At 44.2% G+C, this 14,170-nt stretch overlaps 1 protein-coding gene across 5 annotated transcripts in view; it reads right to left on the bottom strand.

Moving 5' to 3' along the window:
• Positions 1–14,170, bottom strand: part of TIAM2 (TIAM Rac1 associated GEF 2) — a 136,146-nt gene that overhangs the window by 51,975 nt on the left and 70,001 nt on the right. For all 5 annotated transcript variants that reach the window (XM_030316644.1, XM_030316645.1, XM_030316647.1 and 2 more), the window contains 2 exons: positions 13,228–13,320; positions 11,843–12,106 (listed from right to left, as the gene is read on the bottom strand). In XM_030316644.1, coding sequence (XP_030172504.1) covers positions 11,843–12,106; positions 13,228–13,320 — 357 coding nt within the window. The remainder of the gene's footprint in view (positions 1–11,842; positions 12,107–13,227; positions 13,321–14,170) is intronic.

Raw genomic sequence — 14,170 nt, 5'->3', positions numbered from 1 at the left:
CACGTGTCTGCTCAAAACATGGACAGCCCCTCCTATTCTTCAGACTCTGAACTGGGCAAGTCCTCCCTGATCCTGCCTCACATGTCCTCTTGGGCCTCACCTCCCCAGTCCCCTTTCTCTTACCCGGGGACGCTGGGCTATTTGCCTTAAACATGCCACTTACATCCCCATCCTGGGGCACCTGTGGTTGTTCCTCCACCTGGAAAGCTTTGCTTCCAGATGCCCCCAAGGCTCCATCCCTCACCTCCAAGCCTGTTCCAATGCCTCCGTCTCACCGACAACGACTGGTGCCCTATTTACAACTGCAAACTGCCCCCATCTCTACTCCTGGTCCTGCCTCCCCTGATCTATTTGTTTTCCATCACACTCATCACCTGTTCATACACGATATAATCTACTTACGTTTACTGCTTATATCCATTTCCACACACTGAAATATAAGCTCCGTGTGCTCAAGGAGTTTTTACCTGTTGTGTTCACTGCTGTATCTCCAGCACCTCTAAAACAGCGCCTGACACAGAACAGGCAGCCACCAAATTTATTTGTTCAATGAATAAATTAAAGCAAAGTTAAAAAAAGAGACCCCAGGTTTCTCCACTTGGCCTCGGACACTCTCATGAGTAAGGAGTACTCACCGCGGTAGCGGGGTAGAAAACGGCAAGTCTCACATCATGGACAACTTTTGTGTTTGAATTCAGGATCAAAATTAAAATCAAGCATCATGATTCATTTGCCAACTTCATGGAAAAATGTTTTTTCAAAGTCAAATTCTTTCCGCCACAAACTCGGCCTCCTGAACAAAGCCATGGATTCCCTTCTTAGCTACGAGGTGTATTTTCTGCACTTTAAACCACATTTTAAGATATAATGTTAAGTATTAGCATCTTGTTGAAAAATCAGTACTGGAAATGCAAGACCTTCGAGGGTTTTGTTTTGTTTTCTTTTATTTTGTTTGTTTTTATTTTTGAGAGAGAGAGAGAGAGAGAGAGAGAGAGAGAGAGAGACAGAACACGAGCAGGGGAGGAGCAGAAAAAGAGGGAGACACAGAATCCCAAGCAGGCTCCAGGCTCTGAGCTGTCAGCACAGAGCCTGATGCGGGGCTCGAACTCTGAACTGTGAGATCATGACCTGAGCCGAAGTCGGACACTTAACCGAACGAGCCACCCAGGCGCCCCATTTTTAAAAAATTTTTTAAAGCTTAAAGTCCTGTCATTCCTATATCCTTGATTCATTCATTCCTATGATTGAGCAAAATATTTATTGAGTGGCTCCTCTTACGTGTCTGGTGACTTACTAGTGATAAAATACAAAAGACCCTGTGCTGAGGAAGGACAATGACCCCTGCCAACCTAAGTGGAGGGAAGCCCGGGGACTGTCTCGCCACCACAGTGCCCCCCCACTCCTCAACCCCATCCCAGCCTGGCCCACACCTGTATCATTTCTCAGCTGGACCATCAGCAGCTTCAGTGCACCTGCCCTCCCCTCCCCCTGGCTCCTCGTCACCAGGCCTTCCCTGCCTGGCACACAAGACCCTTTGTGACCTGGCCTTCACCAGTCTTATCTTCTCCACCTCCCCCGTTCATACGTTACTGTCCAAAAACCGTGAATGACTCCCGCATCTGCCACAGCCAGACCCTGACCCCCACCCTCTGCCACTTCTCTGTACCCAGAATGCACTGCTTTCTTCAGGTTTAACACAAGTGAGACCCTCCCTCAGAAGTGGCCCTGAGAACCTAGAACATGAGTTATCGCTGCCCCTTATGTACACTAACAGCCCTTCTCAGAGTGTAGTCTGTAGACTCCTGGGGGTCACTGAGACCCTTGCAAATGGTCTGCAAGTTCAAGACGATTTTCATAAAAATGCCGTCATCTGCCTTTTTCTGAGGACATCTGCAATGGCGGCACAGGACAGTCGTGGGTGGACCTTCTAGTGGCACAGCACGCGTCAGAGCAGCGGCAACAACCGTACTGGTCACGACTGACGCCGTTACCCCATGCTTACATCAGGGAAGAGGCCAGCGTCCATTAAGAATGTTCTGGGGTGCCTGGATGGCTAAGTCAGTTAAACGTTCGACTCCTGGTTTCAGTTCAGGTCATGATCTCACAGTTCGTGCCCCTCCCCTTCTTGCACTCTCTCTCTGCCTCAAAAATAAATAAACAAACAAAAAATGTCCTCAATGAAGCAGAAAAAATGGCTGATTTTACTAAAACTCAACACTTGGGAACACGTTTGGGAAGTATCCATATGGCTCTCTGCCATGGCTGTTCCAAGAAAATGCACTCACACCACTGGGTTGCAAGCTGAACTAGTTGCGTTTTTTGTTTGTTTTCTATAAAACTATGTTTACTCAAAAAAAATAACTGACAAAATATTTTCTTTAAAATGAACAAAGTGAGGGCACCTGAGTGGCTAAGTCAGTTAAGTGTCCAACTCCTGATTTTGGCTCAGGTCATAATCTCATAGTTGTGAGATGGAGCCCCATGTGGAGTTCCACAATGAGCATGGAGTCTACTTAAGATCCCCTCTCTCTCTCCCCCTCCCCCCCCCCCCCCCCCCCCCCCGCCTTTCCCCCACCTGCACACAAGTGCTCTCTCAATAAGTAAATAAATAAAATGAGGAGCACCTGGGTGGCTCAGTCGGTTAAGCATCTGACTTTGGCTCAGGTCATGATCTCACAATTTGTGGGTTCAAGCCCGTGTCGGGCTCTGTGCTGACAGCTCAGAGCCTGGAGCCTGCTTTGGATTCTCTCTCTCTCTCTCTCTCTCTCTCTCTCTCTCTCTCAGCCCATCCCCCACTCACACCCTGTGTCTCTTAAAAATGAATAAACATTAAAAAAATTGTTTTAAATAAATAAAATGAAAAAAAAAAGAGCCTATCACTTCCAAGAAAAAATATGACTATTATAGATAGAACTCCAACTTTCTAGCAAAACTTCAAATCTGGGAAAACTTGTGTTTACCACTGTGACCTTGATAGCTTTCCAATACATCAAGGCTTTTCCACAGGAAACTGGTGGTGATATTAATGTGATTTTAATGTTGTACAGTGAAATGTCCATATTTGAAAGACCTAAATAACCTAGCAACCTAATATTTTCCAAGTAGCTACTGCATGTTACAAAATCACATGATTAAAAGATCCATTCGAAGTGTAAAGCCAATGGATTTTAATAGGAGCAAGTAGAAAAGTCCACCATTTATGTTTCAGACCCCACATTGCAACTCACTTTGAAGGAATTACCACTTGTTGAGTTTTGGTGTAATATTAAAGAAGGATATCCACAATTATCTGAAAGATTATTAAAATACCTCTTTTGCAACTATGTATCTGTGTGGGACTGAATTTTCTTCATATCGCTTTCATGAAAACAAACACTGCAATAGGCTGAAACACAGAAGCTGACCTAAAAGCCAGCTGTCTTCTAGTAGGACACCCATTGAAGAGACTGCAAAAATGTAAAACAAAACTATTCTTCTGATCTTTTTTTTTTCTTTTTTGGTTTGGAGGCCAGTTCACTAAAAATATGCTCATCATGTTAATGTGAACTAGATTCATTATTCTTACTTTAAAATAAATTTTAATAACTATTTTTTTAAATGTCTAACATAATAAACATTGATAGATAAAATCTGCATAACAATAGCTCTTTGGGGTCCTTGACAATTTTCTAGAGTTGAGGACCTGGAGACCAACAAGTTTAGGAGCTGCAGGACTAGAGCTATTATTACTATGGCGGATTGTGATTGTGGTCTGTCGGCACATCCGCTCCTCCCCCACTGTCATCTGCTCCTCCCCCACTGTAGCAGCCTCAGTAGGACTGTGGTTCTTTATTTTTGTACCTGTTCCATCAAACACAGTGCTTGACACTTTAACTCAAATTTATTATCTTACAGTTCTGGTGGTCAGAAGACTAAAATGGGCAGCTGGGCTGCATTCCATCTGGAGGCTCTAAGGGAGAATCTGTTCCCATGCCTCTGCTAATTCGAGAAGCTGCATGCATTACTTGGCTCCCAGGCCCACATCACTCTAATCTGCTTATGTCCTCACATCTCCAATTCTGACTCTCCAGCCTCTCTCTTTCACTGGGCCCGTGCGTATAATCCAGGATAATGTCCCCATCTCATGATCCTTAATTTAATCACATCTTTGAAGTTTCTTTTGCCATGTAACTTCTTTTGCTATATCCACATAGCCATGTACGAAGATAATGTAATAAAACAGAGCAGAAAAATACCCCACCACATCCCCCAACATTTAAGTGTCGCCAGACCAGAATGAGAAAGAAACTAAGACCAACGGTTACCTCTGGGAGACAAAATGGGTGACTAAGGACAGAGTGGGAGAAATTCATCTATGTTATTTAGTTAACAAACACTTATGTGGCCTTCACTATGTGCCAGGCACAATCTAGTTCTTTCCAAAAATTAGCTCATGAATCCCATAAAGATCCTAGACTGTGTTACAGTTGCAAAAACTAAGCACAGACCAATTAAGTGGCTTGTCCAACCAAGATCACACAGCTGGTAAGGGGGCAACCCCGGAACCAAGACTGAACCCAGGTCATCTGCCTAGTGTCCACGCTCTTAACCACTTCCCTACACAGCTCGGACTGTGTAACCCTTCATACTGCTGGAATTTCGTACAAGGCACGTGTATTACCAATCCGAACAATTAGAGATACAGTCACAATATAGCTGTCTCCAAAAGTGAAAACTAAAAAGGAGATATCCCTACATGGTCCTTCCAGATGGTCTCAATTCCTGCACAAGGAAGAATAAGGTCAGGAACACAATTCATCTTTAAACCCAACGCAAAGCGCAAACACGGAAATGCAGACAGGCATCGTCTAGCCGTCAGTAGTCATCATATCCACAGGAACAGTCAGATCTTTTTCTTCTTTTATGTAACAGGCTATAGAGTTTCCTCTTTCCAACACCACCTAACGGCTTCCCAGAAGTACTACTGCATAGCACCCCGGCTCACTGCACATGCACAGGAGACTATATTTGATCCAGTCATCCCAAACTCTCAAATGCCTATTAAAAGTGACATATCCCACAGAAATTTCATATAGTGTTCTTTAGAGAAATTCTGTCAATTTTTACCTGAAAGAGGAATTTGTATTTAAGGTCAGCAGAGATAACCTAGGACTGGTTTTTAACTCACAATGCTGGCAAACTTCACTTACCAGCTTCTCCCTCAGTCCCGAGATGGCCTCATCCTCCATGCTGCAGGGCATCTCCTAACCAGCACCCTCCCTACCACAAGCCAGCAGAGCATGGTTCCTCCCGCCACTCCCCTAACTACACCTGTGAGGACCATACCATTCCTGGCCACGGCTTCATGTGCTGAGGCACACTGTGGTTCTATAGGACACCTATGATAATTCATTTATTCATTCTTTCCCCCTATCCCCCCAAAAAACATTCATTTGAGTATTTATTTTGCAAGGGGCTTGTGGTCGTTAAAAACAATACTTTAAGACCCAAAGGAATGAAACCATAGTCATGGAATAATAAAGCAGATATGCAAGGGGCAGAGTATCTACCCAGAAACGTTTCAAGCTGTGCATTAGTGGTCATAAAGTGACCAGACAAATCCTCTGCATTTTATACAAGGCAGGGGTAATTAATGCAATAGTCACCAGGTTTTTCACACACAGGACATGACATGTTATAAATTCCTGAAATTTAGGGTTTTCTACAATCCCCAAAAGACTTTCCAATTTTATTTCGTGCTCACACACTAGCGAGGTGACTTCTACATGCGGTCTGGGTCCCAGGTTGCATGCTGTACGTGAGATGTCCCCCGGACCCCACACCACACACCTCCCAATTGGTAACTGTCCATCGGCAGTGCTCAAAGCAAATGCTAAGCTTTCTCCAATTTTGCATGCCTCTGTTTTGGACTCTTTGCTCAAAAGAAACAAAAACATCAGTGAGAATTCTACTAGAGCTGAACTTCTAACTCTTTATTGAAAATTTTCTTTTCTTAAACAGTGAATTATTATTCACAAGTGTTTTACTTTTCCCACTCAACTATAAGCTTCTTGAGGATAGAAAATAATGACTAATTCATCTTTATGTACCTGCAACATTTAGCAGAGCGTTGTCTAGTTGTTAAATAAACAAGTGAATGGAGGACGAAGAAAGAGAAAAAGGGGACCATATTCCCCTACAACACTGTTTTATACAAGAATTAGTATCTAGGGACCACAGTTCCCTCCTCTGCTCAGAAATCCACATGCTCACTTCCACTGATGAAACGGAAAACGACCTTTGGCACCATTATAAGGAACAAAGATTTCTGACACCAAAGTTCTCTGTGTCCTGGTAAAAGTGGTGTATTTCTCACTCATGGTTTTTTTAAACCAAATTTTAATGCACCAGACACCTTCAGGAACTCATATGCTTTTACATCTGGGGATCTGGGGTGTCAGCCAGTCAGACTCAGTAACAGCAGTTTCACGCACAAACAGAGCACTCCCTGGGCTAAGCACTGTTCGTCATCCTATACCAGGCTACGGAAGCCCAAGCGCCCTCATCCTCATAAACAGGAAATTAGTGAGTTTGCCACATCAGAGCTGGCTCTGGAATTCCTCCGCTGGTGGAAAGCTGTAGAAGGGGCACGTTCAGTCCCAGGAGCAATTCCTTCCAAAGAGCAAATTTGCATCTAAGTGGCTTCTGGTAGTGTGGCCTACACTACTCATACATCAATTTTAGAAAGAGACTGATTCAAAGCTGGGTGAGGAACTAAAAAAAAAGAACCTTAGGCTTCAACTACCTTCATCATCGGATAAGCACTGCTGGGCTGATATTGTCAAAGCGGGAGCAGGAACACAGGTCTCTATTTGGCTCCTGTCAAATATACCTGGACCTTCACAGCACAGTGTTAATCGCTGTTTATGGACAGAGACTATGTTAATGCCACAACAAGCTTGGTGTTGACAGAAAGACTTTCTTCAGGAACTCTATGCCCAAGGAGACTCTCTTAAAAGCTGTTGGAATTTCTCAAAAGATGGTATACCCCAGAAAAGGATTTTCCATATAAACCACAAAAATGGCATTAACAGGAACCTGGTGTGATGAGGGCTCGCACACCCAACTCACTCAATGGCGGCCTTGTTGGCTCAAAACTAACACCAGCCTCTTTGGGGGATTCCGGTGGCAAAATTAACCTCTCTGTAATAAGTCTTTACAGAGGACTTTTCTGCTCAAAGTCAAACACAGCCTATGTACACATTTCCTCTCTTTCCACTGTGGGTAAGCCGAACAGAAATTCAAACCCTTAAAAGCAGGGATCAAATGGTCATCCATTCTAAGGAAACCAAGGAACTTAATACTGAATGCTCATCAATTCTCGACGCGTTCCTATCTACTCCACTCTTCACAGAGGATCACAGGAAGATCACAGCCAAGCCAGTGACTCTGCGAAGTTCTTTGCTTCTCGGTGTACTCAGCTGGCTGAACGGGCCAGTGTCTCCTGAGAGTGGGCTGCAGAACACTCGAGCTAACAAGTGAACTTGCCGCATCCTGAGCCACTTAGGACAGTGGTGGTGGTTTGGGGAGTATAACCCTCACTGAGAGAACACCACACCAACACAGCAGCTATCATTTGCTGAGAACTTCACACAGATTATCTCATTTCATCCCCAAACCCTTGGCACACAAGGGTTCAAGAAAAGGTAGGTCCTATCTCTCAGGTAGAGACCTGCCTCCTTTAGAGTAATGGCCCCAGGGCAGCGTGAATGAGCCCACTTAACAAGGAAGCTCACGCTACCCCAGACTTCTGAAGGAAGCTGACAGCCAGACCCAGGAATGTGCATTTCAAGTTCATCAGGTTGAGCCTTAAGCATCACAAAGCCTGGGAACCATTTTCCTCAACATCATACATACCAATGAGTCCTAAATACCAGTAGGATGCTTCTTTTCTAGAAAAGCAAAGATGCTGAACAGCGAGCTACAATCACTGCCCTGGTTCCTCAGGATCTGCTACTGTGGCCAGCACTTTTCTTCAGTCAGGTACGTAAAGGATAAAGGGTTTTGTTCTGTTTGCTCTAACCTGATCAAGAGACTAAAGCTAAAAAAGATAAATTTCTGGATACCTAACCAAACCAAAAGTAGACCAAAAGCCCTAAACTCAATGTGGCTTGTCCCCAGGGCCTCACACATTTTGAACACCCAATACGGGGTCAGTAAACATTCCTCACGGAGAGTCAAGATAGGACCAAAACAACAGCTCAACAACTTCTTCTATCTTCTGATATTCTTACGTTTCTAAACAACAACAACAAAGACAGGTCTTCCCTTCCAGAGCACCAGCTGGGTTTTGGGGTGGTTTTTTTTGGATTTTTTGTTTGTTTGTTTCTTTCAATTAACAGGTAGAGGAAAACAAAATGGGAAAATCTTCCTTCTTTTCAAGTATTGGGCTGCCTTCGGGTAATGCCAAGGGAACATGAAACTGGGGGAAAGGCAGACTCTGAGATGCCCACTCCTAACTATAACTCAAAATTATATAAAAATTGCTTATCAAAGTCATTTAAGTTGTTTCCTTTGTGTAATTCTTAATTTTTTTTTTTTTTTAGCAAGAAAATGGGACTACCTTTTTCTAATTCAATGGCCAAAGGACAACAGGGTAATTTTATTTTTTTTTAATTTTTTTTAACGTTTATTTATTTTTGAGACAGAGACAGAGCATGAACGGGGGAGGGGCAGAGAGAGAGGGAGACACAGAATCGGAAGCAGGCTCCAGGCTCTGAGCCATCAGCCCAGAGCCCGATGCGGGGCTCGAACTCACAGACCACGAGATCGTGACCTGAGCTGAAGTCGGACGCTTAACCGACTGAGCCACCCAGGCGCCCCTAGGGTAATGTTAAATAAAAGATGAAGCTACATAGGAGAGGGAAGAGGAGACTCCATGTTTGGAATTCCTGCACGTAAGGAGCCGGGCTGGACACACACAGATGTGGACTCCCTCGCGGTGACCCATTCGGCTGAGGGGTGAAAGCTCGTCTTCCAGATGATAAATCAAGGTTCGGTGTCTTCAGTACGGGCTCCCCCGGAAGCAGAGTCCAAGCCAAGGGCAGGGGTTTACAAGTTCATTTGGAAGGTGATCCCAAGAGGCCCAAGTGAGGGAACAGGGAAGGTGAGACCAAAGGGGAGAAATCCCATAAAAGGTGTGCAAATGAGGTTGCTACATGCAAGTGGGGCTCAATTCCTCAGGGACCACCCGAGGAACTGGTCCGCACCTCAGGACTGTCCCCACGGTGGGTAAGGAAGCCAGCGCGTCTGGCTACCCACCTGCGCCCACGGTCGCACAACCGGCAAGCGCAGCCAGGACTCGAATCCAGGTCTGACTCAGAGGCTGCGTGCCTGCCACCACGCCATCCCACCTCCCACTTCACAAACGCAGGCTCCCGAGTATAACCGCGATACGGCGCACAAATGCGGGACTCAGTCTTTTCCTCTTCCAATTCCCCACCCCGCACTACCCCTTAGTTTCTTTTTCCCCATCCTTAAACACACACAGATTTCCTTTTGAGATGCTCACTCACAGGCATCTTCTTTCTTTATACGCTACACAACTACTTCAAAAAAGGAAATAGGGGCGCCTGGGTGGCTCAGTCGGTGAAGCGTCCAACTCTTGGCTTCAGCTCAGATCATCTCTCGGTTTCGTGAGTTCCAGCCCCACACAGGGCTCTGCCCTGGCAGCACGGAGCCTGCTTGGGATTCTCTCTCTCCCTCTCTTTCTGCCCCTCCCCACTCACACCGACTCTCTCAAAATAAACAGACTTAAAAAAAAAAAGAAGAAAATGAAGAAAGCAAATAAATTTGCCAAATGTTTGGGGAAGCAGCCCATTATGGCTGTTCTGTTTCCAACATAAACACGTTATTGTGGAACAGTAAGGGACAGAGACAGCAAAACCTCAGGCACAGGGTGGTGGCGGGATCCTAGAGAGAACGATTCAGCCCCGCTGGGCACACGGTCTCCCAGGAAACCAGGGAGGGGTCAGGGGGCTCTCCCCGGATGGCAGGAGAGCACCGTCTTGGGACGGACGAGCAGATGGACGTACTGTGGCTGTGGAGGGACCTGGAAGAAGACCAGCTGTGGAAAAGCACGGCCAGTCTGACCAGCTGAGCCACGTGTATACACAGGCATCGGTATCCCTTAGGGAAGTTAGAAAGGCTTCGAGCATTAGAATGGCTCCCTGGGATAAATAATACAACAGCTTTCTGACCTAGGACCTCTTTGTACTGTTTCTGCACAAAACAAACAAATGGGGTAATAAATAAGTTTAGCTGACCTGCTTGATCGTTACTATTTAAAAAAAAAAAAAAAAGGTAAATTTGCCACTTCCGCTGCTTTCTACAGAAATTTATTCTTACAGTACCAAAAGTGCTACAGACTCTGCAATGATTTCTTATTATGATAAAATACATAGAGATATAACAGGCAGTGAACGTATCCCTTAAGAATAATGAATCCAATGAACGGACATAGGCATGTGTTATACGGAACACTCAGGCCTGTAACAGAGCCCAGGGTCACTGAGTGATGGCCCTAATATAACCAAGTAATTAATTAGTTCCATCATGATTTTTGCTTTATGACACCCGTTTTTGTATGCCAAGAGTCAATTTAATGGCATTTTAAATTGGAGTACAGTCCCAAGAGAGGAGGAGAAAGCACTCTACACCTTATTGAATCACAAATCTTACATCTGATTCTTTTAGTTCCAAAAATGACCTAATAAACTTGCTTTATAATTAAATCTGAACAACTCCTCTTTTTGTGTTTTTCATTCATTTCTGGTAATCATGCAGAGATGTCAGTCGGAAATCTGTTATCACCGCAATTAAGAATAAAAACTCCCTTGTGTGCACATAACAATAAAGACCCTATGCTCAGTCTTGTGTGGGGGCTTGACCAGCTTCCCCCAGGAATACAAAGGGAAACTACAGGTTTTCAGTATTAGCTGGAGCCTCTGACTTCCTTGCCTGCAACATATGAAGTACGCATGAATAATAAGCTCAGAAATCCACACCTTCAGATTAATTCCTCATATGGAAATTTTACCTTTAGAAAAATAAGCTGGCATACAGCTTTTCATTTTTAAGCGTTGGCAAAATTTTAAAATTTATGGCCTACGTTAAAAGTTTGCAGTTTAGGGGCACCTGGGTGGCTCAGTCAGTTAAGCGTCTGACTTCCACTTAGGTCACGATCTCGCTGTTCGTGGGTTCGAGCCCCGCATCAGGCTATGTGCCGACAGCTCGGATTCTGTGCTTCAGATTCTGTGTCTCCCTCTCTCTCTGCCCTTCCCCTGCTCAGGCTCGCTCTCTCTCTCTCAAAAGTAAACATTAAAAAAAAATTTAACCTTTAAAAAAAAAAAAGTTTGCAGTTTACTGAGAAAACAGTACTTAACAAAAGAGACAGAATTAAATCGTATCAACTCTTCTAAGAACCTAAGAGATTGCTGCAGAATGTTTTTGCCTTAGAGTCGACTGAATAGAAAATCAACTTTGGCATTTATGTTGGCTTTTGTTTATCTGCAATCACAGAGCAATTACAATACAAAACACTGTGGGTGATTTTTAAAGAGTCTGCGATTTTAAAGAATATTATTTTGTGCAGAAATTTATTTTCTTTTTCGTGAAAGTGTTCCAATTTCTACAATGCATGGAATTTTTATTAAATCTACTTGGTTGGCATCTGTGCCCCCCTAACAAGTGACAAAACACTCTTCGAACAGCCTAAATAACCTAAGTTTGCAAGCAAAATTACAGCTTCAAAATATCAACTGTTGATAGCAGCAATGAAGAAGGGAGAGGAACAGAGCCTTACCATTGGTTGTATTCTTTTTAAAGTTATTCAGGAATTCCTCCAGAAGCTGGGACTGGTTTGGAGGGGGCAGCAGACTCTTCTGGTCCTTTGAGAACAAGTCGCTGTCTGACCGGGAAGAACACAAGTTTCCTCTTGTGTCTGGCGGCCGGGCGATGAGAGTGAGCCCCACGCTCTTCTCAGAAAACAGGGTCTCCATCTGCTTAAGGTCCAGATCAGACACAGCTTCCCCATTTAAGGTCATGATTTCGTTGCCCTTTCTCAACCCTGAGAACAAGCAAGAGGAAACAGAGGGAGAAAAAAAAGAGATGACTGGAAGAGATATTTTAACATGAAGGAGGAGGACGGCTACGAGCTCAAGCCATGTGTCCGTAGGGACCGTTCCGCTGAGGTCTTCAAACAAAGTGCTGAAGAGTACAGCATGTGGATGCCACTGATAACAGATTTCAGCCCACTCAAGACTGGGGTTGGAAGGAACGGTTTTGTGGGGGTGCCTGGGTGGCTCAGTCAGTTAAGCGTCACCTCGGCTCAGGTCATGATCTCGTGATTTGTGAGTTCGAGCCCTGCATCGGGCTCTGCAATGACAGCACAGAGCCTGCTTGGGATTCTCTCTCTCCTCCCCTCTCTCTGCCCCTCCACCCTCCCTTCTCAAAAATAAACAAACATTAAAAAAAAAATAAAAAAAAAGGAGGAGGAGGAACAGTTTTGGGTTTTCTGGGGGCAGGGGTTAAGTAAGCTTTACACCGAATGTGGCGCCTGAACTTACAACCCCAAGATGAAGAGTTGCATGCTCTACTGAATGAGCCAGCCAGGAAAGCTCTTTGTTCCTCTACCTGATGTTAAATGCCCTGTGAAATAACACTTGTTTTCTTCCACTTTCTTTCTCCAACTGTCTGTACACATGCATGTGTCTGTGTGTGTGCATATACATATATATGTTGTCTCTGTATGTGTACGTAGTCTCTTTCAAAACACACCCCCCACACACAAATACTCTATGCACATACATATGCATATGCATTTTCTTTTTAATTTTTAAAAATGTTTTATTCACTTTTGAATGTGACAGTGTGAGCGGAGGAGGGGCAGAGAGAGGGGGGAACAGAAGATCTGAAGTGGGCTCTGCGCTGACAGCAGCGAGCCTGATGCAGGGCTCGAACTCACAAACCATGAGATCGTGACCTGAGTCAATGTTGGACGCTCAACCGACTAAGTCACCCAGGTGCCCTATGCATATGCTTTTTCAATTAAACTATTAAGTTTACTTTATTTTTAATTCTAGAACAAACCATTTTCTGACAGAACTGTAACAAGAAAATTTCCCTAGGCAGACTGCATTCCATAGTTTTGAATTAAGAGAGAACAGAGACACCGCGTGCCATGCGGACCTTCTCCATATGCCAAGCCGTCAGGGAGAACGTCACTTATAAATATTCGGCTGAGATGCTGATGCTCGTCCACCTGCGCTGTCACTGCAAACCCTAGGAGTGAAAAGAAGAGAAAAAAACAAGTCTAAATTCAGCACACTAATTAATTTCTCCAACTCAATCAGCAGTATTCCCCCGGACATCTATTCTCACAAGTACACAGTGTCAAGAAAGTCAAATCACAAGTAATTTGAAAACACAGATTATCTAGCAGGGGCAGGAAAAGGGGAACGTGTCAGATCTAAAGGTTTAATATGAGCGCACAACCCTATTCAAAAGCGGAGACAATCTACCCACGTGTAGAGCAGCATTATTTGCAATAGCTGAAAGGTGAAAACAAGCCAACCATCTCCCACCAGATGAATGGAAAACAAAACGCAGTGTAGACATACAGAGGAATTATTCACTCATAAGAAGGAAAGAGATTCCAATGCATGCTGTAACAGGGCCACACCTGGAGGACATTATGTTCTGTGAAATAAGCTGGTCACAAAAGAACAAATACTGTAGGTTTCCACTTAATATAATGTACTCAGGGCAAATTCATACAGACAGAAAGCAGAATGGTGGGGGGCAGGGGCCGGGGGAGGAGGAATGGGCAGTGATTGTTTAATAGGTACAGAGTTCCAGTTTTGCAAGATGAAAATAGCTCTGAACATGGACGACGTTAATGGCTGCACAACAACGTGAATGTATTTAATGTCACTGAACGGTCATTTTTAACCGTGCTTAATGGTTACAGTGGTAAACTCTGTTATGTGTATTTCACCACATTTTCAAAAAAATTTTCTAGAAGTTGAAACCAGAGGATATTCTTACTGAAATAAATAAAATTCGAATACAAAATGTTAAGAAACAACTCTATACGGGGTTAGGCATTTTAAGTAGGTAAAAAACCACTTGG

This window comes from Lynx canadensis, chromosome B2 (genome assembly GCF_007474595.2).
Source record: "Lynx canadensis isolate LIC74 chromosome B2, mLynCan4.pri.v2, whole genome shotgun sequence".
Lineage (NCBI taxonomy): Eukaryota > Metazoa > Chordata > Mammalia > Carnivora > Felidae > Lynx > Lynx canadensis.
The sequence above is the reverse complement of the archived record's forward strand: the minus strand, read 5'-3'. Positions and strand labels throughout refer to the sequence as shown.